The sequence below is a fragment of the Cinclus cinclus genome, chromosome 16 (genome assembly GCF_963662255.1).
Source record: "Cinclus cinclus chromosome 16, bCinCin1.1, whole genome shotgun sequence".
Classification (NCBI taxonomy): domain Eukaryota; kingdom Metazoa; phylum Chordata; class Aves; order Passeriformes; family Cinclidae; genus Cinclus; species Cinclus cinclus.
The window spans coordinates 12,366,422-12,392,707 of NC_085061.1; the positions used below are offsets into that span (position 1 = coordinate 12,366,422).

The 26,286-nt window shown below is 41.8% G+C and overlaps 1 protein-coding gene across 10 annotated transcripts in view; it reads left to right on the forward strand.

Moving 5' to 3' along the window:
- The window catches only part of CREBBP (CREB binding protein), a 96,055-nt gene that overhangs the window by 51,909 nt on the left and 17,860 nt on the right, over window positions 1-26,286 (forward strand). For 4 of the 10 annotated variants that reach the window (XM_062503785.1, XM_062503790.1, XM_062503794.1 and 1 more), the window contains 16 exons: window positions 4,533-4,775; window positions 5,366-5,465; window positions 5,931-6,077; window positions 6,529-6,646; window positions 9,240-9,432; window positions 9,542-9,595; window positions 10,783-10,907; window positions 11,491-11,679; window positions 13,108-13,527; window positions 14,141-14,320; window positions 14,549-14,735; window positions 18,461-18,579; window positions 18,727-18,966; window positions 19,421-19,509; window positions 24,230-24,340; window positions 25,050-25,106. In XM_062503785.1, coding sequence (XP_062359769.1) covers window positions 4,533-4,775; window positions 5,366-5,465; window positions 5,931-6,077; window positions 6,529-6,646; window positions 9,240-9,432; window positions 9,542-9,595; window positions 10,783-10,907; window positions 11,491-11,679; window positions 13,108-13,527; window positions 14,141-14,320; window positions 14,549-14,735; window positions 18,461-18,579; window positions 18,727-18,966; window positions 19,421-19,509; window positions 24,230-24,340; window positions 25,050-25,106 — 2,572 coding nt within the window. The remainder of the gene's footprint in view (window positions 1-4,532; window positions 4,776-5,365; window positions 5,466-5,930; window positions 6,078-6,528; window positions 6,647-9,239; window positions 9,433-9,541; window positions 9,596-10,782; window positions 10,908-11,490; window positions 11,680-13,107; window positions 13,528-14,140; window positions 14,321-14,548; window positions 14,736-18,460; window positions 18,580-18,726; window positions 18,967-19,420; window positions 19,510-24,229; window positions 24,341-25,049; window positions 25,107-26,286) is intronic. The other 6 variants (XM_062503788.1, XM_062503792.1, XM_062503786.1 and 3 more) reach the window with 5 other exon arrangements.

The following is a 26,286-nucleotide window of genomic DNA, read 5'->3' on the forward strand; positions in this document are numbered from 1 at the left end:
ACCTGACTTGTTAATAGGACAGAGTGGAACAAGTTTAAAATTCTTTCTGTTCCACATGGTTCTTACTGTGTGTCCCATGTACCTCTGAGGGGGCAGGGGAAACTGGAAAAGAAATATTACTTTGCACATGGTAAAACATTAAGCTTTTCTTTTGAATAAGCAGGTGAGTCCTGTGTTTTGAAGTAATGGCTTGAAATTTGGTTGTAATATTTTGGGTTGAAGCTTGTTTTTGTTAGGAAGTAGTTCTTGCTCCCTCCTTGCTCATATCCCCAACGTGATATGAGTTAAAAGCTTTTGCAAACAGTTGTTGATATATTTCCAAGTTTTGTAGCAGTTTTGGTTATTTTTTTGAAGATTAATCTTGTCATGCACATGCTTGAGCTCCTTAATTCTTCCATTCCTGGCCTGGGCAAGTGTGTAGTGCCACAGCTCCTGGATGTGTTTCCATTTGTAATGTCCTGGACCATCCCCATGCAGTGCTTGGTGTGCATCATTCCAGGGTCAGGGGGCACTGGAAAACCCCTGGGATCCACACCCAGCTGAGTGAGACTGAGAAGTGGGGCTGCGAACTTGGAGCTAGTCTCGTCTGTAACTTTCCTTGTAGGAAAATTTTAAATAAAATGCAGCAAGAGAAAAACTGGCTTAAGAAAGGTTAAACTTGAGATAACTAATCTTCACCTAAAAGTGTGATTTTAGAGAAGATGGAGACAGAAATTCTGGGGTATGTGAAGTGAGGGATGAAAGAGCAGGAATCTGATAAGGGAAATGGAAATATCTATGATATAGCTGGTTGACATAGCAGGTTATTGAGTGCAGGCAGAAAATGGAAGAGAACCTGGATATGGAGCATTTGGGAACCAATCTTTTGCAGAGAAGGAAGGAATGAGTACATCCATACACAGGGAAATGTGTCCAGGAGGAGGAGGCAGCAACTTTTTCAGTGGAGTCTTTTTCCTTTGAAAACAAAATGAAATCCAGCTTGCTCAAGTCTTATTGTCAGTAACTGTAAGATCTACAAACAAAACATGTCTTATTTTTCAGTTTCTGGAAATCATATGATGGTGACCTTTCAGTTATACCATGGGACCACATGATGGATGATAGTCCCTGGATTAAGGATTGACTGATCCAGTGCTGTACTGAAAGCTTATGATTTAATGCTTAACTTGAACAAAAATTAAAATGGCATTGGCGGTGGAGTTTAAAACGGACAATTCCTGCTTCAAGTTCCTCATAAAATCTTTACCCCATGATTTGATTCAAGATACAGCCTTTAATTAAATGATTGTGTGCATTACTTAAATGATTGTGTGCATTTACCTTTGTGTACCTGCCTATTTCTGAGTGCAGGACAGGCTTGTGCTGAGGTGAGTAAAGGGCACCAGTACAAGCTTTGTTCCAGCCACTTTGAGATGAGCAGAGTGAGGAGTTGCAGGACAGAATGAGTGTCAATTAAAGAATTCAGAAGCAAAATCAAACATTTAAACCACAGTGGCTAAACTTAGATCAGCTCATAGCTTGTTGTCTGAGGTGATGAGACAGAGTTGCTGAAGGATTTTGGTTCAACAATTGCCAGCTGTTCTAAGGGACAATTCTGTCTCAAATGCTACTTTCTTTTTGCATCTTAATTGTTAGTATTACCTTCCTTCTTGCTTATTGATCTAATCCTTAGAGTTTAGGAATTTAAAATACTCAAAGATGGTTTAAAATGTTCACTGGGGTGGTCAAGTTAGAGAAGTGCTGGGTATTGATACTTAAATAGCATTAGGGATCTCTGTTTAAAATACATTTTAATTAGCTGGAGGGGTTCCCCTCTAGAAGACATGAATGCATTGTCATTAAACAGCACTACTTGAAACAGGAATCCTGCAGGTGAGCTGCTCTTTGGTTTTGATGCCTTCTGGGACATTGGGATGTCACCAGGGCTGCTCAGGAAGTTCTGGGGCTGCTTAACATGTGCTTGTTTGACCCTTCCCTCCTCAGGTACATAAACACAAGTGACACTGGGGCACACAGCCAGTTGTCTTTACAGCATTTAAAATATGAATTACAGAGCACACTTCACACTTGTAACTTCTGTCATGGGCTCCTCAGTGTCTGAAGCATCAGATAAGAAAAGTAAATTGCAGTAGACATTGCTTCATGTAGCAGTGGCCTAATGTGTTTGTTCCAGGGCTGTATTTATTTTAGTTGACTTTATTTCCTGCAGTATCTGCCACAGAAGAAACAGCATTTGCACTTGGGTCTCTCCAAAGTGGAAATTTAATACTCTCTGCTTCCATCTTCTTGTTTGACAGATAATGTCATGCCTTCATATAAAACCAGTGAACAAAAAGACAGAAAAAGTGCCTTCAAAACCAGATTCCTGATGTTGGGAAATACTCAGAACAGGATTCTGTTGAGTTGTGAAGTGTAGAAAAGCTGAGGCCAAATAGTCTAAAACTGTTCTAGCACAAGGGCTGAACTTGTGCTTTGTAGTGACTGATTCTGCTGCCAAAGTTCAGCCCAGAGCTGTGGGCTGGAGGTGCTGGACTTGTCCAAGCAAGCTTTGATCCAAGCTTGCAGTCTCAGACAATCAGTGATTTTTGCCCAGGAGAGCATGAGGGGTGGTGGCAGGCTGGGCTCTCGTCAGTGGGGTGGCCAGAAGCCTTTCCCTGCTTCCCAAACATCAACATTACCTGTGGGGTTCTGCCATCTCCACACTTCCAGCACTGAAAGCAGACTGGGGGAGGGGGGAGGGCTTTGTCCTAATTTTTCTGGTGGAATATCATCCTCTAACAAGCTGGAATTCTTATTAGCTCCTGAATCAATCTGTGCTGTCCCAGCAGCCTCTGAAGCCTTTTGAATTCCAGGGTGCCACAACTTTTGTGCCAATTACCCTTCCTGTTCCTTGGCTTGCAGTAGTGTAAAGGCATCTTCCTCCTAGATTGTGTGAGTCCAGAGTACTGCAAGTCCAATTCATATGAGGAATTAATATAGTTGCTTTTTAATATGTGGGTTTTTTTTAATTAAGCTGATAGGATCTTAATCAGCTTCTTTGTTTTGAGATTCTCTTGGAAGTGATCAGTGAGTTCAAAAGTTATTGTGAGTGTGTCCACAGAGTGTAAGCATACATAAACCTTAATTTCCATGGTAATCCCAGCATTTAAAATACTGTGGATTGTCCTTTGTGGGGGGAAAAAAAGGATGGTTTTTGTAGGGCTGCTTATTCAGGAGGGGGAGCTATCTGAGTATATTTATTTGTAGTTCTTTGGCAAATGAGATCAAATTGATTTCTCATCTGGAGAGGGAAAAGTCTGGATTCTGCAATGTGTGTGTTTTCTCTTGGGTGGAAGCTGGAAGCCTGTGTATCTCTTTCAGTGATTCAGTTTCCATAGTGGGTAAGGATTTAAGAAAGCCTAGATAATGCTGTTAATGTCTCAGAAGGCTTGTTTTCATGGCTTTTTTATCTAACCACATGCCCCTACTAATATTTCAATAAGACAGTTATTGTTGCCTATATTAAGAGCCATTAGTGTTGCTAAGTTTAGTTCACACATTTGTAATGCACATAATGTATTTAATTACTTGAGGGGGAAAATGTGAAAGCAGTGTTACTTCTACCAGAGTCCTGATTATCAAAATGCAGTGTCTCTGTGCTGAAGGTCATACTCCATGGGTCATTCACAGGGGAACATGGTATACACTTAGAATGGCAGCTAAAATGAGAACAAGAAAGCAAAATTTTGCTCTCTTGTGGATTAAGTAAATACTACTTCTCCTTGTTGTTTCCATTTCCTGGCTACAGTGAAAATTATTCTTCCATACATCTGTATGGTGGGAAGGGTTGGTTGGTTGGTTGGTTGGTTGGTTGGTTGTGGTAACCATATAGCTTAACGAATACCTAAACATCATCTAAATTATTTACGTGGGTTCAACCTATTTCTGACTCTCCAACTTATTTTAGATTTTGCCAGTATGATCTAAGACTCGTCAGGTTTTTTTCATATCCTTGTGTAACTTGGAGTTTAAGGTAATTTGGCCTTCAGAAGATTCATCTGTTGATTGCTTGCAATGAAAATTTCCACCAACAGATCTTCAGTATTACCTTTGTGTCCAGGGGCACAGTGTTTCTGCTGAGCTCAGGATCTCTGTTCTGGAGTTAAATATTTTGACCTAAAATGGGATTGATGGGAAAGATGGAAGTAGAGGAACTAAATTTTTTTCCCTCTTAGTTTACTGTCCCCAAGCATGAAAATCCTATTTAGCCTTATATAGGAGCTTGTACTGTATATCTGCTACAAGTAATTAAGGGCTTATCTGCCTGAAATTTAAAGAACTTCAGTTTAGACTGCATGGATTAATAGCCAGGATGGGTTCTGTCCTGTGGAATCAAAGGCTGAGTTTTCCCACTTGGCATCTTGGGTGTTGTCCTGTCCTCTGGCAGAAAAATATCTGTATCATAAAATATGTGCATGACTCTTGGCATGACTGGTTTTACTTTTTATCCTCAACGAGTTTTAATTTTCTCTTATCCTTTCTCTTTTCCATAGCCCTTTTAGGGTCTCCAGCTGGTGGGATCCAGAATTCCATTGGTTCTGTTGGTACAGGCCAGCAGAACACTCCATCACTAAGTAATCCCAATCCAATTGACCCCAGCTCCATGCAACGAGCCTATGCTGCCCTGGGGCTGCCATATGGCAACCAGCCCCAAACACAGCTGCAGCCCCAGGTCCAAGGCCAGCAGCCAGCACAGCCTCAGGCTCACCAGCAAATGAGGACCATTAATGCACTGGGTAGGTGGAGAAAATACCAAGGAAAAAAAAAAAAAAAGTGAAAATAATTGATGCTGGATTTTTAGGATAGTCAGGTATTTTGTTTGGTAAGAGTAGTGACTGTCTGTTCCTGTTGTTTTAGTAAGTTAAAAATACACTATTTTTATACACTGCCATTTATTTACCTTTGAATATTAAAAAGTGTAGCCTATAGCTCATTTTCTGAGGTGACGAGACAGAATTTCTGAAGGATTTTGGTTTAACAGTTGTCCCCGGTTCTAACAGACAATTCTGTCTCAAATACTTTTTTTTTTTTAATCTTAGTTGTTTTTTGCAATTTTTTTTTGTTTTTGCATCTTATAGCTTATTGCTCTAATCTTAAGAATTTATGAATTTAAAATTTTAATAGACTCATTTTTGTAGTTCAGACTGAAAGTAACTTGTTTCCATAAATAGCCATGTATGTGCAGCACAGCAGGTATTGTTATAAAAATACTTAACCTGATAAATTGTTTCTTTTGTTAGCCAGGTGGGTCAGTAAAGTGCAGTTTTGTCATATTATTGTCAAAATTGTGAACTGTGTAAAAATGATGTTTAATTTTGTCCCAAAGGAGCCAACCAGATGAACCTTCCCGCAGGAGGAATAACAACAGACCAGCAACCGGGTCTGATTTCTGAAACTGCTCTTCCAACATCCCTTGGGACAAATAAGTAATGCACACATTTTCATTCTTGCTCGATTAAACATTTATTTACATGCTTATGAACATAAATAAAAGAGCATGCTTTAAAAACTGATTGTATTGGCATGGGGATGGCCAGTCACGTGTACAGCTCTGCTCTTTCCTGTTTCAGTTCCAGAGCTGCCACTTTGTGCCTCCTGAGAGCCCCACAATATTTACTGCTTTTAAATGAAGTCCCAAAGGAAGAATATTTTGTATTTTTAAGTTCATAGCTGTGGTTATTTACCATTCACACTGTGAATGTGCCTCGTAAAGCTGAGCTTTGCTGCTTCAGGGGTTGCAGTTTGTTGATGGCAAGATTTCACTTAAGAGAATGTTTGATGCAATAGCTAAAAGTGATAAAAGCAACAACTCAAAAATTACTTCAGGCATCATACCTTTGACAAAACTCTGCATTTTGGTATTCTAACAGTCCCTTTTCTTTTTGTTTTAGCCCACTAATGAATGATGGCACAAACTCTGGCAATGTTGGAAACCTCAGCTCAATGCCCACGGCTGCACCTCCTTCGAGTACCGGGGTAAGGAAAGCATGGCATGAACATGTCACTCAGGACCTGCGCAATCATTTAGTGCATAAACTGTAAGTATTCACCAAGGCTGTCTTTTTCCTCAATGTTTTTAAAGAATTTCAGTACAGTAGTTCTGCTATTAAGCTGAAAAGAAAGTTTTCAGTAGTGGTTCTCAGGTGCTGGGCTGCTCAGGATGAGTTGTTACCTTTAATCCTCCTCTTCAGTTGGTTCTTCGTGCTCATTAAGCAGTGGGCATGGAATTAGTTTCTCTTGCTAGTAAATTTGCTCTGCTGTGATGAACAGTTTTTTAGACTCCAGACTGTTAAGCCTCACTTTATTTTCATCATTTGATTTGTTTTAATCTTGCGAGAAACAGTAAAATGTTATTTTTTAAACCATTTTGATATGATTTTACATGTCTGGTGTGTAAGGGAACATCCAGGGTGATTATTATAAAGCTGTATTGATTTTGGGGTTTTTTTCTGAAGGTCTTTCTCTGTTATTGTTCCTCTGTCCTTGCAGTGTCCAAGCCATCTTCCCCACTCCTGATCCAGCAGCACTGAAGGATCGCCGCATGGAGAACTTGGTGGCTTATGCCAGGAAAGTGGAAGGAGACATGTATGAATCTGCTAATAGTAGGGTATGTTGCTTCAGTCCAACTTGTGAAAGAACAGTAGCACCACAAATCTTAGAAGTGTAAAGAAAACCACAGAGGATCATTTCGCTGCCCTCTTCATGAGGAAAGTCGTGTTTTCAGTCTGTGACAGTGTGTGTGTGGTCCCAAGCCATGTGATTCATGTGTACTCCATTCACCCCTCAGCTCTAGACACCATCACATCCATCCCTACCTCCACCCTCGTGAAAGTGTGATTGATGTGAAAGAAGCTTGGGGCACAGCTTGCAGCTCTTGATGTTTCCCTTACTGACTTCCTCCCATTTTGGAAGTCTGTGTAAGCTGTAATTTTAAAGTTTTCTTGGTGCCTCTTTACCATTGGAGGTTTTCTCTAGGATGCAGTGCTGTTCCACTGCTCACCTTCTACCTATACTGGTGAAATGAATTCTCTACTCTGCAGCCCCAGAAGTATTTGAGCAAAGATATAAGAAGTCAGTTTGGCTGCTTTGTGGATGGGAAAAAAGCCCAGAATTTCTGTTGTAGTTTATGATTTTTGCTCTGTCTGCACAGAGATGTCAGTTCAGATCTCTTACTTGAAGGGAGCAAACCCCTGTTGATTGACATGCTGAGGATACCACATGATGGTAATTCTACCCCAAAGGAACCACTCCCTGAAAGTTTTCATTGGGAAAAGACAACAATATTAGTGCCAGTAGTAACAGCCAGCAAGATCCTACCTGATCAGAAACTTGCGAGGAGCATCTGAAGAGAATAGTTAGTGCCATTTCAGGTGAGAATCAGATGGTCCAGTCAGACACTTCTGCCCCTCTCAGCCCACTTGCCAGAAGAGCTGGAGATGGAAATGCAGGTTTTATTTCCTAGAGGTAAACAGGCAGTGGCCATACTTACAGTGCTGCTGTGTCAGCGTTGGTCAGTACCTACCTTGGATCCTCCTTGTAGCTACCAAGAGGTTGGAAGACTTGGGTGTGCTCAGCTGTGGTTACCCTGGCAGCTTTAGAGACCAATTTTAGATAGATGGAGGATTTCATGGTCACACCTGGGTGTCTAAATACCTTTTCAGTAAGGATGAGCATGGCAAACTCCTGATTGTAAAATTAAATGCCTTCTGACAGACAAACATGCAGAAGTATCTTCTCCTCACCCCTCAAAACAGCTGTTGGAGCCTCATGGCCAGAAGTTTCTGTTACTGGAATTTATCTAATGTATTTGGCTCCAAGCAGCAAACTTGGAAGACGGGAGTAATTCAGAATGTGTTAATGGTGCCATGAGGAATTACATCCTTCTTTTTGAGGAGCTTCCGTTCTCCTTTGACACTGAAAAACATATTAGTAAGAGGCATCACTGTAAGGAGTTTAATGCTGTTCTAGCATTGTGTGCTCCTTGTGAACACAGCCTTTGTAGGAATCTTTGCAGTGGGAAAGCAGCACAATACTAAATTTACAAATAGGAACTTGCAGCTGAAGTGACTTCAGCAGGAAAAGGGGAGGGGCTGTAAAGCTTTTAAACTGGACAGCAGAAAGTGTCTGCACTGATTTTTGAGAAACTCTTTTGAGGAGAGAAGTGACTGAAAACAAAGCTTAATATTGCATGACTGGACTTCCTTAACAAGGCTGCTGAGGAATACATATCTCATGTTAAGTTTTGGGAAAATAATTCAACCCTGCTGTAGTAACACATTCTGGTTTTGATGAATACTGAATAAAACAAAATGACTGTAGGCAAGCATCACTCAACTTGTGCTCTGTATAACCCTGGATTCTAAGAGCATGGTGACCCCACAAAAGAAATGTAGCCTTGAGGGTTTGTAGGGGTTTTTTTTGCCTTTAGCAGGTGCATAATCTTATGCACTTGGCAGGTGTGTGTCCAGTGATACCTGACAAGCAGACTTGTCTATGTGGTGTGCACTGTGACTGTCTTATTAGATCCATTGTCAGTGTGGGTTGAGTAAAATGGATTTTTCATCTTGTACAGATATAGTGTTTACTGGTCTCTGCCTGTGGACTATTTTTCACTGAATTTTCTCTATTCCTTTGAGGGTTTGTCTGGTTTTGTTTATCCCTTGCCATGATTGTTGATAAAAAAGATTGTCTTCAGGAAAAGAGCAGTTCCTTTCTTTATGTAAAAATTGATCTGTCCTTAACATCTGTCTCCTGAACGTTTATTCAGTGTAACAGTGTGCTGGGAATATCTTCTTCTTTTGTCTGTGGATTAGTAGAAATGTTTATGATGAAAATAACATTTTAAAATCATTAACGCTTAGAAACTAAATCACAGCTTCCTGGGTTTTGCTGAAACAACAGAGAGCCTCCAGCCTTCTCCTTTGCGTGCTAATTTACTCAGAGTAGGTATGCAGGGTAGCCATAAAGCAAGTGTGATTTCTGGAAGCTTTTTTTTTTCCCCTTTTCTGCATTAAAGCAGGAAAGTCTGTCTTAATTTACATGATTCTGAAAAGAAATTTATTTTTTGATTAGACAGGTGTATACATTAAAAAACAAAACAAAAAAAAAAACCCAGCCCAAAACCAGATGATGGTATTCAGATAGACTGAATGAGTTTTGCTGCTGCTGCTACTGATTGCTTTTCGTTTTTCCCTTTTTAGGATGAATACTATCATTTATTAGCAGAGAAAATCTATAAGATACAAAAGGAGCTAGAAGAGAAGCGGAGGTCTCGTCTCCATAAACAAGGGATGCTGGGGAACCAAGCAGCCTTACAGACCCCTGGGCCCCAGCCCCCAGGGATTCCCCAGGTGGCTGCTGCCATGGGCCAGGCACAGCCCGTCAGGCCACCCAGTAAGTGCTGCTGGAGCTGCCTCTGCTTCTCAGGAGTCTTTGGACTCAAGTTAATCCTGAGGTTGTACTTAAATCTGCCTTTGCTGACTGTTCCTGTGTTGTGTTGCAGATGGGCCTATGTCCATGCCAACCGTGCCTATCAGTCGTATGCAGGTTTCTCAAGGTATCTGTTTTCCTCTCTAATTGCAATTTGTGGGTTCAGAATAATTCTTAGGGGGAAAACCTGATCTTATGTTGGGCTTTTTTTGGTGTGGGAGGGAGGAACTACCAGGGCTTCCTGTTTTTCAGCACCATTCTTTGGTGTTGCTTTGTGTGTCAGTGCTGTGTTAACAACTTGGATCCAGCACTTTGCTGGGGATTGGGAATTAATTTGGTGCTTCCAAAGAGAGGACAGCTCAGGCAAGAATACTGTGGGTAATCTCATTTAAAACACTGTAAAGGGAGAAGGATGTTGGCGTGGTTTTTATCAGTTAATTAGCCAAAAATACACCTGTAGCTGGAAACACAGCACATTAGTCCTAAAATCTGTGTAGCTAATGATAGCCTTTCTTGGTTTCTGATGGAAAGTGCATCTAAAAAAGCCTTGGAGCTTGTTCACAGCACTTGCCATTACTCACTGAGGCTGCTGTGAGCTCATGAGCAGCTTTTTTCCAAAAACAAACCCATGACTTTTAGGTGCTTCAACTTCCTTCAAAAAAGTGTCCTCAGCTATTTTATTTCTTGGTTCAGAGTTAATACTAAGTCAAAATTTGTGTTGAAATATCCTTGGGAAATAAAATACTATTAAAATTCATTTGAATAGGAGAACAAGTTGATAACAAGTATAGCTCCATAATTACAGCTTCAGACAAGTTTTTTGGAGGGATTCAATGTTTTGTATGAAAAGCACAACCCCTGTTAAAGCATTTTGCCAGCTTGTGTCCTGATTTGAGGCTTGCCTTCATACATCCCATACGTATTTTTATCATATTTACTTCAACTGTTTCAGTGAGCCCTGAATAAGACATTGCTGTTTCAAAGCAAATGCCTGATATTAAGAAGCCATCCTAAGGTATTATTTATAAATAGCATCCTGTCTCTGAAGATCATCCAGCATCCTTTGCAGATCATCTGCTCTTTATCTTCTTCATTTAATTTTTTTTAAAGACACCAAAAATTGTATTTCACCCTAACTAGTATTGTTCTAAACACTTCTTGCATCCTGATTTGTCAGTCAGATCAAGTAGCTAAAGGACAAAACGCAGGGCGGTCAAATTACAATCATAATAACTGTTAATTTTATAGTAGAATATGGATCCATCAGTGCTGCCGACTTGTTCCTAATGAGTTGTTTTGGGGGTGCATTTGCAGGAATGAATCAGTTTAACCCCATGTCCATAGGGAATGTACAGATGCCCCAAGCACCGCTGGGACCGCGGGCGGCGTCTCCGATGAACCACACGGTGCAGATGAACAACATGGGCGCCGTGCCCGCGGTTCGTACCCCCTCCCACCCTGCTCAGCACAGCCCCAGCCCACCCCTCACCTCAGCCCCTCTGCAAGGGCCAAGCCACACAGCAGTGCTGCAAATTCTGGGATAATTTCATGGGAACGCAGCGAGCCTGGCAGGCTTTCATCGAGGAGCTTGTTTGCAGTGTTTGCGCGTTCCAAATACACCAGGCAGAGCTTTAGAGGGGCACGTGCCACAGGTGCAGTAGTCCCCAGCAATCTGTGGAAGAGCATCTAGTGTCTTTGCAGTAAAACCACCTTTGTTCCTACATGAAAACATGTTTTTATTCTTTAGAAAAACAAAAATACTTTGAGTTTCCTTGGATTCTGTCAACCCCAGAGAAAAAAGCAGAGTTAACACTCTGAATATTACCTGTTAAGAATAATGAATGCTGTGAAACAAATGCTGAAGTTATAGACATGCCCCATGTCCAGTTAGTGTAATTAAGCCAGTTTTCCTTTTTTTTTTTTTTTTTTTTCCCCTATCTTCTGGTTGGTTTCAGTGTATTTTCCTTTGTCCTGCTCTGTAATACTAAATGGTAATTAGTTAATCTGGGTGTTAATTTTCAGATGGCAATGTCTCCTTCCCGAATGCCTCAGCCACAGAACATGATGGGATCTCATTCCCAGAATATGATGGGTCAGGCTCCTACCCCGAACCAATTCCTGCCCCAAAACCAGTTCCCAGCATCCACTGGAGCTATGAATGTGAACAATGTGGGCATGGGTCAGTCAACAGCCCAGGCCGGGGTGGCACAGGTGAGATGGATTCTCTAAGATGTATTTGCTCTAATTGTTTTGCTCTGATTTATTTACTTTACTTATATTTGTTTATTTATGTTTCTGTATCCATTGTTTGATGTAGTCACCCCAACTTTGAGGAGTCCTGGGTTACATCTGCCTTCTTCTGAAGCTCTTACACAACTTATCGACATCTGTTCATGGGGGCGCAACGCCCTGCAATTCCTGATTTAAATCCCTTCAAAATGCATGTGATGAGATTTTTAGGGGAAACATCAGAAATCAGTTTATAGGATGCCTAGGAACATATGTTTAGTCTCTGTGCAGACCAGAGGAGTTAACTTTAAATTAAGTATTATAATAAAGTGGTTGGGCAGGATCGTGTAGAATTTGTTTTAACTTCTTTGCTTCTGGAGAAAAAACTGTTGGGTTTTTCCTGTAACATTTTTCTATTGAAGTAGTGGTCAGTGAAGTAGGAGCTGTGCCTATGATGCCAAAGTATCTGCTTTTCCAGAGGGAAAGGCTTGTTGTTTAACTCAGGGCCCAAATAATTTAGGCTAGTTAAAACCTCCGGAGTTCTGAGAGATTACTTAGATCAGGTTATGAAGGGCTCTGTCGAGTGAAGTTTGGAATATGTTCAGGATTGAATATCTACAGTTTCATGGACCCTGGCTCAGTTGTTTGACTGCCTTTGTGGTGAAAGTTTTTTTCCCAATGCACTTAGTTGCATAAAACTGCCTCTGTAAAGACAATATAGAAGCGTGTTTTAAATTTGACACCTCATCTGCAGGAAATTACCTGATTTCTAAGAGTAACACTTACGTTTGAGGATGGAGTATTCTTTTTTATCACCAGTTATCTGATGAAGACTTCAGTAAAATGTATCACTTAAAGGTTTAAATACATCCAGAGTACTTTATTATTGCTGCTCTGAAAAACAAATCTCAGGTTTTCTGAAGCATCTTGAGCGGTTTCATTAGAATTAAAAAGAAAACAAAACTACTCTTCTCAAGTCTGGTTGTGTGCAACAGCAGCATTAAATGTGTTGACCTGCCCTCTAAAGCAGAGCTCCCTCAGAGTCCTGGCCTAAAAATTGGTATTTGCTGAAAACCATTTTGTGTCAAAGCCTGACCTTTGCCCAGCTAATGGCACAATTTTGAGGCTGCCTGTGGGTTTCTGTGTTTCTGGGATTGTGAGGATTCCTTCTCTATGCCAGTGGAATTAATGCAGGACGTGCATGGCACTAGATCTGGGAGAAAGGTCCTTGAGAGCTGATGGCAGCAATGACAGAAATCGGAGCAGTCACTTGCAGCAGCAGCAGCAGCGTTTGTGGCTGATGTGCTTGCACTGACAGCATCCTGTCAGAGAAGGCTTCAGGGCTGTGATTGAAAGGATAAGTGTGATTCCAGGCTCTGTAAGACTCTCTTTCTCTCTCTCTCACCCTAGCAGGGGCAGGTTCCCAGTGCTGCTCTTCCCAACTCCTTGAACATGCTGGGGCCGCAGAGCGGGCAGCTGCCTTGTCCCCCGGTGACACAGCCCCCCCTGCACCAGAGCACACCTCCCGTGTCCACTGCTGCCGGGATGCCACCAATGCAGCACCAAACCCCCCCGGGAATGACTCCTCCCCAGCCAGCAGCACCCGCCCAGCCATCGACACCGGTCTCGTCCTCGGGACAAACTCCGACCCCGACGCCGGGTTCTGTTCCCACGGCCACGCAGACCCAGAGCACCCCCACGGGGCAGACTGCGGCCCAGGCCCAGGTGACACCGCAGCCACAGACCCCTGCCCAGCCCCAGTCTGTGCCAACCCCACAGCCAGCCCAGCAGCAGCCAACATCTGTGCAGGCGCAGCCACCCGGCACTCCAGTAAGTAGCAGCCAGTCCCCTCTGCCTTGTGTTGACATCCCACGAGCGTCCCTGTCTGTAGCACCATGTCCTGAATGTACAGAGCCCATAGCTGTCCATAGCAGCTTCTGCTTTAGACCAGGGGGTTGGTTAGAGATGTGTAAAATGTGTGTGTTCAGATGTTCTCAGCATTGTGTGAAGGAGGGGGGGTCGAATGGCTGAACTGCTCCAAGTAAAATTGGCAGCAGTGTGCAGAAAGATGAGGTGTAACTGGCCTAATACTCTATTTGGCCATAATCAGAATCTTTTCTGAACCTGAGATTTACATACTTTTTTTTTTTCTTTTTAAGATACAGCCAGGGCAAATGCACATTTCAAGGAATGTACAGTGTTTTACTGGGCAGGTGTTTTCTCTGTAAAAGAAGCCTCTTTGGGTAGAATTCTTCCTTGGCTTCTCCTCTGTAAAGCAGAGTTATTAAATGTGTAATATCCCAAACTTGGCTACAGTGACCTGTATCCATGTTCTGCACTGTTGTAGAATATCATCTCATGTCTCTTTTGTGCTGTTCATTTTTAGTAAAGGAAAATATTTCTATATATGCAGTGTCTTTCTTTTGTACTGTTTTTACAACAGCTATCCCAGGCAGCAGCTAGTATTGATAACAGGGTCCCCACCCCTGCCTCAGTTGCTAGTGCTGATACGAATTCCCAGCAACTAGGACCAGATGCACCAATGCTAGAAAGCAAATCAGAAGTTAAAACTGAAGAAACTGAGCCAGAGACTAGTGAGACACAAGTGGAAGCTAAGACTGAGGTAAATGAGATTCTCTACAGCTTAACTGAAAGCAGTGATAGATATAAAAGCACTTAATGATGTGTCTGACTCGGTGAGCTAAGGGGCGAGAGGAGGGTCGTTACTGCAAAGTAACTCCTGAGGAAAGCCATGGATGGAAAGTGTTTCAACAGTCTCAAACTAAATATTTTGATGGCTGAAGTTTGGGTTGTAGATGTAACAGTACCTCTCATTGCGTCCTTTCTTAAGGTGGAGGAGGATTTACAAGGATCTTCACAAATTAAAGAAGAAACAGATGGAACAGAACTGAAGCAGGAGCCAATGGAAATTGAAGAAAAGAAGCCTGAAATGAAAGCAGAGGTTAAAGAGGAAGAGGAGAGTGGCACTAATGGAACCACTTCACAATCCACATCACCATCTCAGCCCCGCAAGAAAAGTACGTGTATGAAAACTGAGTTCCTTTGTGTGCCTTGCTTTCACTAACATTTGTTTTCCATGGTCTCAGTTCCTGCTGGGAGGTCTGTTTTGCATTTGTGTTTCCGGCACGTGGAGCTCTGTGAGATCAATACTCTGTAACTTAATTTTGAAAGTAGGATTCCTTTAATGTTACATGAATCAGGTGAGAAAAGCAAGTCACTGTACCCTTGATCTCAGCAGTGCCTGCCCAGAAGGACCAAGGCAGTAAGGCAGTGATTGCTGGAGGAATTAAATACAAAAATCCCTCCCTGTACATCTTGGTGCTCTTTGAGGAGAGCTCAGTGTAGATAAGAGTGCTTTCATTAACCAAGCATATCCATCACTTTTCCTGTTAAGAGGCTGCACACACCACCTTCATCCTGAGTTTTTTTCAGTCAGTTTTCAGAGAATCAAGTACTTGAACTCTCCTGAACCTTGTTTCTCCTGTGCTGGACTGCTGCAAGTGCCTTAACATTTATTTGAGAGTTCTATGCTTTCAGGACTTGAAAGTTTTCAGTGTAGTGTTCATTTGCTCAGCAGTCTCTTAAATTAAGCTGCAGTGTCAGCACAGATGGAGGTGTGACTGCCTCTGTACTCAAGGAAACGTCATGGTGTTGCAGGTTATGTGAATGTTCAGGTGCCTTGTGCTACTAAGAAATAAATAATGTTATTAAAACAGAAGTATATTTCTCTGCTTGCAGAGCAGGCTTTGTAGCAGGCTGCAAGATAAGGTTTTGGACTCAAACCCTAGTAGTTTTGAGGCCTCTGTCTTCTGGTATCTGCTTTATTGAGGTGATGTTTTCTGTGGTTAGTTTTTAGTTTTCAGCCTAAGGGAAGTTTTCAACATGCTGCAAATTTCTAAAAAAATCTACATTTCCTTGATGTGCTTTAGGTTACATTTGGTTACTAACCATGATCCTTTTGTAATAAATCACTATAAAACACATTTCCCTGCAGATTGATATTTTCAGCTGGCAGCAGAGTGGGGCACCCAGACAAGAGCCTCTTGCAGAACCAACTGGCAGAGCCTTTCCCAACCCAAATGTAACACAGGGAGTGGAAAGTTTATCAGCATTTCTGAGCCAGTGATATTCCCAATGGAAGGAATCACTGCTGCCTGGTAGGAATGTGCTTGCACAGGGAAGGTTCTTGCAGAGTCAGTTCAGGCTGGGTCACCACATATTCCAATTCCTCCATTGGTGACACAGTTTTATCTTGGAAGTTTTGTCACCTAGTCACTGTGCAAGTGCAAAGCACGTGCAGCGTGGGCAGGTACAACCACAGACACGAGTTTCAGTGGTGACATTTTCTTACCAAGGAGTTTTGTTTAATGTTAATTGAGCATTGGTATTAAAATGCTGAATAAACCAAGAGGTATTGGAGAGTAATTACTGCCAAGTGTGCTGAAGGGATAGGTGATATTTTAAAGCTATTGAAGAGACTGATCAGGAGTTTTGCATGGGTTGCAAAAGTATTGGGAATTCTTCCTCCTTCCCATGCAGGCAGATTCCTGAGGGCCATCCCACAGTTAGCTGGGACATAACAGGCACTAAGGGGAAGTGCCATGGACTGTGCTATAACTTAGCAAGCAGAGCCTTATTTTACCTTTTTTTGCAAATGTAATGTGAGCAAAAAAAGGGAGGTTGTGGTTCCTTGCTTTGCAGTCTCAAAAAACCCACTGTAATATTCAGTTGGGAAGCTCCTGTCTCCTTGACCTTGGAGATGAGTCTTACTGGTTTCTTCATTTCTTTGTGAGACGTAATGGAAAACTTGCAGGAGCTTGGGTTTGAGATGTATTTGTGTGTGTTGTCCTTGTAATTTTGAAAATGTCTTATCTTCCTTTATGAATTTTCTCCTTAGTAATCATAAGCAGACTTGCTTCTGTTTGAAAAAAGTAAAAAAAAAAAATTAAAGGTAACATTGTACTCTTCTTTGGTAGATTATATGTCATGGTGAGTCAGGCAAAGATCCCATTTTCTTTTTACCACCCACACATCCAAGACAAAATGGGATAACTGGATGCCAGCTCCTTACAAAGGTCTTCGAGCTACTAGAGGAGAACGAAGAGCATTTAATTTTGGAAAAAGGAGAGAGGGAAAAACAAAACTTCCTTGTAAAATTCATATTCAGGGAGATGCTATGATCAAATGTGCTGGTATTAGTCATAGTCCTTAGAGGCAGAGCAGCTGAAGATGAAGGCAACTTTTCTTTATGCTTTTAGGTAAAGTAATAAATTGAAATAACAACTGGATTTTCATTTTGATTTCTTTTCAAACTTCAAAACTAAAGTGGGTTATAAACTTTATCAGTAAAGATAATTAGGCTTTAAGGAACTTGGCAAAAGTCACACTGGATCTCTGTACTTGGAGTTTAAAATACTATCGGATTTACTTTGAAAGATACTGTAGCTTAGTGTTATGTTATTACAGGAGAAAATTCTAAAAGCAGTGTCAGACAGGCAAGTCAGAATAGATTATTAAAAGGTACTTTTTGACCTTTATATTTCATTAAATGAAATAATTCTCACTATCACATTATGAACTATCTGAATCAGAGCAGTAGAGAATACTGTTCCTCATTAATGGAATTTAATATTTATTTCTGTTCTCAAGAATCCCATAATATAATGTATGAGAGTTTATAAATCTTTGGGAGCCTATACTAAGGAAAAGTGCCTGCATGTATGGTATTGGTAAATATATCTTCCCTTTTCTTTGTGTGTGTACTCTTTAAAATTGTACATTTTGAACTAGATGTCCCAAAAAGCAATTTATATCATACCAAAGTATCATTTGAGTGAGAAAAGCAATGATCAGCCTCAAAGGGGTCACTGAGCCCTGTTGATTCAAGTGCTTTTAACAGAATTAATTGCTCCATTTTATTGGTATCGTTCTCATTTCATCCAGGTAGATAAATATTAGATGCCATCCTGCTTCCCTTAGTTGTCTTTTTTTCTCAATGATAGGCATTCTTCCCTATTTAAAGACACTGTTCCTAAGGAAATAAATGTAATTACACTGCTGAGATGTTCAAAGAGCTCTTCAAGTTATCATTATTTTTCAGAAAATGTATTGCCTTTTTTTGTCCTTGTCAGCCACTCCTGAAAGAATCGTGGCTGTTGCCATGCCACTGTTGCCAAGTGGTGGCATAGAAATCTGGAAGTATTAACACTTTCAAAATCAATTAACGATCCATCAGACCAGGACTGTTTGTACACTGTGGCCAGGAAAATTCCTGTGCCAGCTCTCAGGACATCTGGTCACTCTCTGTAGAGCTGGCTCTTCATCCCTGCCCACTGCAGTGGGTTCTGCTGGAAGAATCTTGGCTTGGAAATAGTGAACAAGGTTAGAAGGGAGAGAGGGAAAATGATGCTCAGCCTCTCCTTTGAGGAGAAAGGGTTCATTCATGTTGAAACAATTGATTTAATTTGATTCTGTATAAGTTTTGGGGGGTTTTTTAACACTCTAGAATATGTTTCGTTCTGGGCTAGAGTTATTCCCATATCCCTGTTTTGGGTATATCACCTGCTGTGATCTGAGTAAATACAAGGCTGTGCTTGCCTCTTGTAAGTGTGGTTTTTCCTCTGATCAGGAAAACCCTTTGCAGAGTTTTAGTTAACATATTTCTTCAGGGTTTTTTTAGAGGAGTCAAGAGATTTGGAAACGTGGAGGGCAATTTTCTAACTTTCCTGACTTCCATTACCAGTTTTCAAGCCTGAGGAGCTGCGCCAGGCTCTCATGCCCACCCTGGAAGCTTTGTACCGACAGGACCCAGAGTCCCTTCCTTTCAGACAGCCTGTGGATCCCCAGCTTTTAGGGATTCCGGTGAGTTGGCATTAAAAACAAACAAACAAACAAAAAAAACCTCTAAAATATTCTTCTGTTTTATCTTTGCTCCCGTAAACATTTTACCTGTTCTATTCAACATATTGGAAACCTCTTAAAAACGCAGGGTTTTGCTTGTTTTTACAGGATTATTTTGACATTGTGAAGAATCCCATGGATCTGTCGACCATCAAGCGCAAGCTGGACACGGGGCAGTACCAGGAGCCCTGGCAGTACGTGGATGATGTGTGGCTCATGTTCAACAACGCCTGGCTCTACAACCGCAAGACTTCCCGGGTCTACAAGTTTTGCACTAAACTGGCAGAGGTGTTTGAGCAGGAGATTGATCCAGTCATGCAGTCCCTGGGCTACTGCTGTGGCCGCAAGGTGGGTGTCCAGAGCATCCTCCAGTGTCCCAGTGGAGTCAGCACACAAAGCTTTAGCTTTGAGTACTCTTTTATTAAAAATACAAATACCGAATGCTAGAAGTTTGGCTTTATTATAAATATGTTCAGAGCTAAAAAAGTTGATAGCAGCTCTGCTGTTCTGTTGTTATTGTTGTATTTTTCTCCCCCGGAGGATACCTTCTTTAGTTATAAGGAATATTTAAATAGTTCCCTGGTTTCTCGTGGCCACAAAGCAGAGGTCAAAGGGACAGCTGCTTTTAGAGTTAAGGATTGTCACCAGATTGAGAGGGCTGTGCTGGTACATTCACAATAGCTGGAAAAGTGTCATGGCCATGGCAGTGTCCTCTGATACCCACAAGCATCAGGTTTGCCTTGTAGATCCCTGATGAACAAATTTCCCCATTGTAAAGCTGCTTTTCTCCCTTGTTTTGCAGTATGAGTTCTCTCCCCAGACCTTGTGCTGCTATGGTAAGCAGCTGTGTACTATTCCCCGGGATGCTGCCTACTACAGCTACCAGAACAGGTAAGTCCTTGAATCCATGATTTTTCCTTTATTCAGGAAGTGAGATCTCTTTTGAGTTCTCTGCACATACAGAGGATGAGGAGGAATTTTAACTTTCACTTGCCTTTGTCAGCTCAGTCAGGGAGAAGTGCTTTTTTTATCTTTCCACACTGTCCTTTTGCAGATGACTCTCTCTTTCTGTGCTGCAGTGTGACACTGTTCCTTAGTGCTTACTCTTAGCCAGGCTGCCCCATGCAATGTTTCAGTGCAGGTCAAGTTGTCCAAATTTTATGTTTTCCATAAAATCAGGAGCAGGAATTGCTGGAGGGAAAAGGGCAGAACTGCAAAAAGGCACTGGAAAATCCTGTTACCTTGTTCTGGGTGAATTGTGATAATACGCAGATTTGTTTACAAGTTAGTGCCAGAATTTGCCAAGTCAGGGGTACAGTGATTGATTGCAAGATTTATGTTTCCCCTTCCTAGTCAGTGCTTAATTATATTTAAATTAGCTTGGAAAAAGCATTAAAAACTATCCAGAGACTCCATGAGAAGCAGTGAAAATAAAAATTTCTCTTATTTTTTAATTAATATTAGGACTTGGTGTTTCTGTTATTAATAAACAATTATTAGATTAATTTTCCATTTAATGCTTAAATCACCAGTGTTAAAATCACAAAGCAAACTCAAAACTTGGCTTTAATTTTGATTTCTTAGATGATGTGTGTCTTCCCTCCCAAATAAAATGCACAGTACAAATGGACTGAGACAAAATCTTTGTTTTAAATAAGGGAAAGGAGGTTATGAGTTGCTTTCCAAAGTCTTGGCAGCCTCTAAGCCTTGCCAGCTGTGCAGTCACAGAACCAATTCAGATTTCTAACACTTGTATTTCATCTTTTTGGGCCATCCCTTCTTTCCAAACATGCTCTTGAGAAGCTCTCAGCCTGTTGAGCCCCGTGCTAGAACAGCACAATGTGGAAGAGGAAAATGTGATGTCCCACCTTGTATGTGGGGCTTTGGGTGGCCTTTGAGAGGCAGAAGGTATTGACAGGCAAGAATAAATTCATGAGCTCTCATAAAAGGTTTTGTACAGCCACTGTGTACTCTGAAAAGTCAGGCTGAAGAGAAATAAAGCAATTAAAATGTAGTTAAAGAGACAATTCAGTACTAGCACTGGGGGGAAAAACCCCTTAAATACCATCACGGTTGGTAAAATTTGAAATACTTTTCGGAAAGAATAATAACTTTAAATGGAATTGAAGAAGGGCTCATTCTTCTTTCAAAACTGCCTTCCCAGTGGAAGTTTGTGTTAAATCATTTGGATTATTCCATGGAAGGCAATGTTGGTCACTAGCAAGAAGTCCATGGTGGGTGGAGCAGAGGGTTCCTCTGCACTGGGGGCTGTAATATTCCACTTTCCTGCCCATTACAAACACGAAAGTCCATTGAAGTCAGAGATTCCTGCTCATCCAGTTGCCTTGAGAAAGGGGTTTCTGGTTGGAGGTGGGGTTGAGTCCAGGGGGAGTGTGAGGTTTTCTGTTTCAGGCCCACTAAATGAAGTGATGAATGATTGGGGTTTTTAAAAAGGTATTTCTGAAGATTAATGACCATATTGTTAAGTAACAGTCCATTTTGCATAGAAAGCCTCTGCTCATCAGCTCTAACCCACTCAAATTTCCTGTGACAGTGATCTTCAAATCTTTGATGTTCTTAAACAAGTAATAAGTGAAAAACAAATCCCATGCTTCAGCAGATCTTTAATTGGTCAAATGTTCTGGAATTTTCCATGTACAGAACAGGTAAAATTGGATGCACTTGAAGTCCAGTGTATCACATGACTAAATTACAACTAAGGATATTTAGGCATCATTGAATAAATGAACTCAGGCACTACAGTTCAGTCATTAAGTTAATTATTTGGTAAAGAACCATTTAGATTCCATAATAAGGCAGAAATTTAGGTTGGAGTGTTCAGAAAACATGTTTCATGTGTGAATGTCCAGTTGAGAAAACCAAGTGGTGTTTCATGTCAGTACTGCCATCCAGTTATGAATTTAGAATTGCCTTTGCACTTAATTACAGTTGGGACTTCACCTGATAATGGTGAGATTGAGCATTTTCTGGACTTTGCTGTTGAACCATAAGGTTGCTCTTTAATAAACAGGAGTCACCTGAACAGTCTGCATTTGAAAAGCTTTTCATGTTTGATATGTTGCAATAAGTACATTCTTTGGGGTTTCTCTGGCTGCTGTAACTAGAAAATTGTATGTTTTTTATGGGTTTTGCTGAATATTTGTGGTGACATGCAAAAGGCAGGTCTCTGTTTCTGAGGGTCCGTATCCATAATAAGTTACAGCTATTGCTTCACCTTGGTTATTTTATGGACAAATGTTCATGATCTTTAGGTGATTCATTTTCACTGTGCCTCAGTTTTTATTTCCTCATTTTAATATCATGGATTAAAGCTTAGAGTACTTTGAAAGCCCATAAATTATTCTGAAAATGGATCAGAATTAGCCTTTTCTGGGACTGTTTAAATGTAGCAAGTTATTAGTAGGAGCCTTGGCCATGGATTTTTCTGGCTTCACTCTCCTGTATTTGGGTCCTCCGGACTTTCAGTCCTTCCCACTCTGACTCTTAAACTGCTGAGCAGCTGTGTTGGTGAGGAAAATAGTGGTGGGGGTTTTTAATTTAAGAAAAATTTAAAGCAGCACATTATAAGGAAAAAAATGGAAAAGAAAAATAAATTGACAATGTGTAAAGGGTTAAAAAATTCGAAACCTCTTATGTTTGGATTTAAACAAAAAAAAAATTATTAGGTACTGTGTCATGAGTTTAGGGATGGGGTGTGAGGGCCAAGGGAAGTCAGTGGAAGTGAGATGTGCAGCGTCTGTACCGACCCCTGAAACCCTCCTCTCTAAATAACCACAATGAATTTATCATCCCCAATGATGATAATTGAAAAGAATGCTTTTTATTTTTCTCCTGGCCTTGCTCTGTTGCCTTCTCAGCCCCCAAAGGCTGGTTTTCCTTGGGAGGAGCTGGGTGCAGTTCAGGTGGGGTTGGGCTGCAGAGGATTGCAGGGCAGCTCAGTGAGGTGGGATTAACTGGAGGCAGCCCCAGGGCTCGCTGTGCTCCTGGCTCCTGCAGCACCTGCAGGGCTGTCCGGCTGCACAGCTGTGCTGAGGGGACTCGGGAAGGGCTCAGGCAGCAAATTCCCTGCCCAGGATGGCCCCGCTGTGTCCCAGCAGCAGTTCTGATCCGTGCCATTCCGTGGGTGCCGTCTCTAGGACGGCACGCCCGGGAGGCGTCCGTGGGGTCCGCGAGGTGTCCGGGCTGTGTGAGGGGCAGAGCTGCCGCCCTGCTCAGCCTCCGTGCTCGGGTTGTTGGTTCACTGTCACTCGGAGTCCCCTGGTGCCGCTGCGCTCCCGTCCCCGCGGCTCCGGTGTCTGATACTAAACCTGCCTTGTTCTGTGCTGCCATCGCTGCTTCCGCTCTCTCGCTCTCCATAAAGCTCCTTTATTTTGATGATCCTTTGTGGCCTTCCTGCGTTTTACAGCTGTGGCCTCTCTGTTACCTTTGTTCATGTGTTAATTCATATCCTTTCCAAACATTTAGCCTTCTTTTGTTTATTTTTTTTTTTAATTTTAGTGACCCTGACAACTTTGGTTCCAGTTCATCTGAAACAAACAACCAAAACAAACCAAAACACCCACCAGCCCTCCCCCCACTCCCCCCACAAATCCATGTAACTTTGATTTTTTTATTTTATTTTTTTTCAAATGCAGATTGTATTTTCATGGAGTTGTATTCTAATTTACTCAGCTTGGTTTAGTAAACTGCAGAATTGTTATTGCTGAGTACGACTTGGATTGGCCCTTGGTCTGGTGACCAAAAATTATACCTAGCCTTATATTCAATTTGTAAAGCTTAATTAATTCCACATCTTTAATGTACCTGATAAATATATTGTATGTATGTACAATATTTCATGTTGTTCACATATATACATATATTGTATTTATATAGATAAATGGCTGGAAACTCTGACCCATAGTTGCATTTCTGTTAAATGTTTGTCTAGAGTATGGATTTGGTTTCATTTATATGAAAGAATATTAGCTGAGCAATTGGTCACATTTAATCTTATGGTCAAATTTTGAAATTATTGTTTTTAACGATTTTTTTGGATATCAAGTGTTTCTGCTTTTGCAGCTTCGACTCATAATCAGTAAATGCATTCAGCATATTTCCTAATTACTTAAATCTGTAATAAATGTGTCCTTAAAGCTTGTTGACAATCTCCTTTTTACCCAAAGGAAACTCGATCAGTCGCAAGCCTGGAATCAAAGAGTATTTTTTTTTCCCCTGAGCAATGCAAATCAAATCCAAATTCTTCAATTTGAAGCCTGTACAAAGGTAGCTCTTGGTGGCTACTCCCCAAATTTGGCAAGTGAGGCCCGACACTTGTTACGATGTGTGAAATGAGACCGAATGCTAATCTGTGCTTTGCCTTGGCTTTCTGCTCTGTGTTGTCTTGGTGTTTGCGTCTTACCTCTTACGTCTGTGCTGTTTGTTCCCTCCCCTGTTCTCTAATCCTGCCCTCCCCTCCCTCTGTGCCTCCTCATTGTCCACTGACCCATCAATCAACCAACAACGTCCCCCCTTCCGTCGTGCTCCTGGTGATCTGCCCTGCCCTGGTTGGTGCCTCCGTGCTTGGGTGGCTGTGTTTGTGCTGGACCAGCTCACCCAAATATGGCCTTCTTGCTGACAGGTATCACTTCTGTGAGAAGTGTTTCACTGAAATCCAGGGGGAGAATGTCACCCTGGGTGATGACCCTTCCCAGCCCCAAACGTAAGTCTCTTCCTTTCCTCTGCATCCTGAATTTTGGGATGGGAAGGGGGGTGGGTGTCCTGGTTTGGGAGTAAAACCCAAACCCCTGTGGTGGTATTTGGGGGGAAATGCTTTATTCCTTCCTAACAGGAGATTTATAGGGTCGGGATTAAGACCTGTTGGGTCTGTTACTCTGTCCAGCACTGCTGTCTGTGTCCAGCTGAGCTGCCCATTCCCAGGGTGGCAGACCCTGGATAATGTGTTTGGAGGGAAGCAGTGGAAGCTATGTCAATAAATATCATTAATCCATCTCCTTTTCTAATGGAAAACTTCCATCTAATTCTGATATCCCACCTTTTGAAGCTCAGCTTATGTTTCTGAAGCCAAAGGCTTGCCTCGAACCTGGCCAGAAAAAAACAGATTTGAGTCATACGAGCGGGTTTCAAAGGTGGCTGCTTTACTGACAGTAGCTTCCCTTGTTCTGTATGATTTTAATTTTATATGCAGGCTTGGATATCTCTTGCTTTTAATTTACACAGAAAGTGAAATGGGAAAAATATTTTCTGTACCTTAAAATACAATGAACAGAATTGCTTGCTCTGACCGGAAAATAAATACTGAGGTGCTTTCTGCAGACTTGAGGTTTGCTGCAATTCAGCAAAGCATGCTATTGTCTGAGCCTCTGATATGAGGGTGCTACTGAGTTTTCATATTAACTCTTTGTCTCTAGAACCATATCTAAGGATCAGTTTGAAAAGAAGAAAAACGATACCCTGGATCCGGAGCCGTAAGTACCAGGCTGTTGTTTTCCTCCCTAAAATCTTGCTGCTTCCCCTTGTCCTTGAGCCAGCAGGGCAGAAATGGAGCAGGGAGTTAAGAACTCTTCTGTTCCCCTATCCCTGCCCAAACAGACTGCAGAATCCTTCCCTAAAATCCATGGCACAACACCCAAAGTCAGTGTCTGATTCGATAGCCCAGGGGAACACGGGAAGTGTTCCTCAGACAGTTTCTGGTTCTGATATTTGGGGAATTCCAAGGGTGTGCCCTGCCAGGCTCTGCACAGGGCTGGGGATGGCTCTTCCTCCTCCAGAGCCTTTCACCCCTGTGGGCTCTGTGTTCCTGAGGCACTTCAGCATTTTCCCCTCGTGGTTCTAAACCCCATTTTTCTCCTCACTGAATGCTGAGCCCACCCAAAGGCCCAGGTGCCCTGTGTTACCCTTGGGAGGTTCAGGGGAAGCCTAGCTGAGCTTCTCCTCAGGAGCACAGGGCTGCCTTCCCTGCAGTGGGATTTTATCATCCTGCTCCATGTTCTCTGGCAGTTTTGAGGCACAACACATTTTGATTCCTTTGCTTATCTTTGCAAATTCTGAACAGAGCTCCTCCCCAGGCCTGGAAGGCTGGACTGAGATAGACCCCAGTGCATTTGGCTTCTTAACCTGCACTGCACTCTGAACTGGGAAAACCTCTAACATCCATCCTTTTCCCATCCAATAAAAGAATTCTGACGTACTATTTTGACCAGAAAACAAAAGATGAAAACAAGACTGCAGCAGAGCCATGCAGGCAAATACAAATTAACACATGTTTTTTTGGCAGGGTGGTTCATGAATGACTAGTTCTTATGTTTACAGTAAGTTGAGCAACCATTTATTCAGCTTGTGGTTGTTGCAGCAATTCAGAATTAAATCTGTGGAGGTCTTGTTAAGGATTCTGTGAAACTGAGACTCTGCTTAGAAAAGGATAGAAAAGATCCAGAAGGAGTTGTGCATGACAGCCCATTTCAGATTTTCCAACCAGCACATTTTGTAATTTATATATAGGTATAGATGCATATATATAACTTGCACGTGGATTGATAGATGTACATCTGAATCTATTCCGAGTAATTTTTTAAACTTAGACATGAATTGGACCTGGTGAAGTTGATTTAGTTCTTAGCAGAGGATTAGCAAGTCCTTCTTCCATGC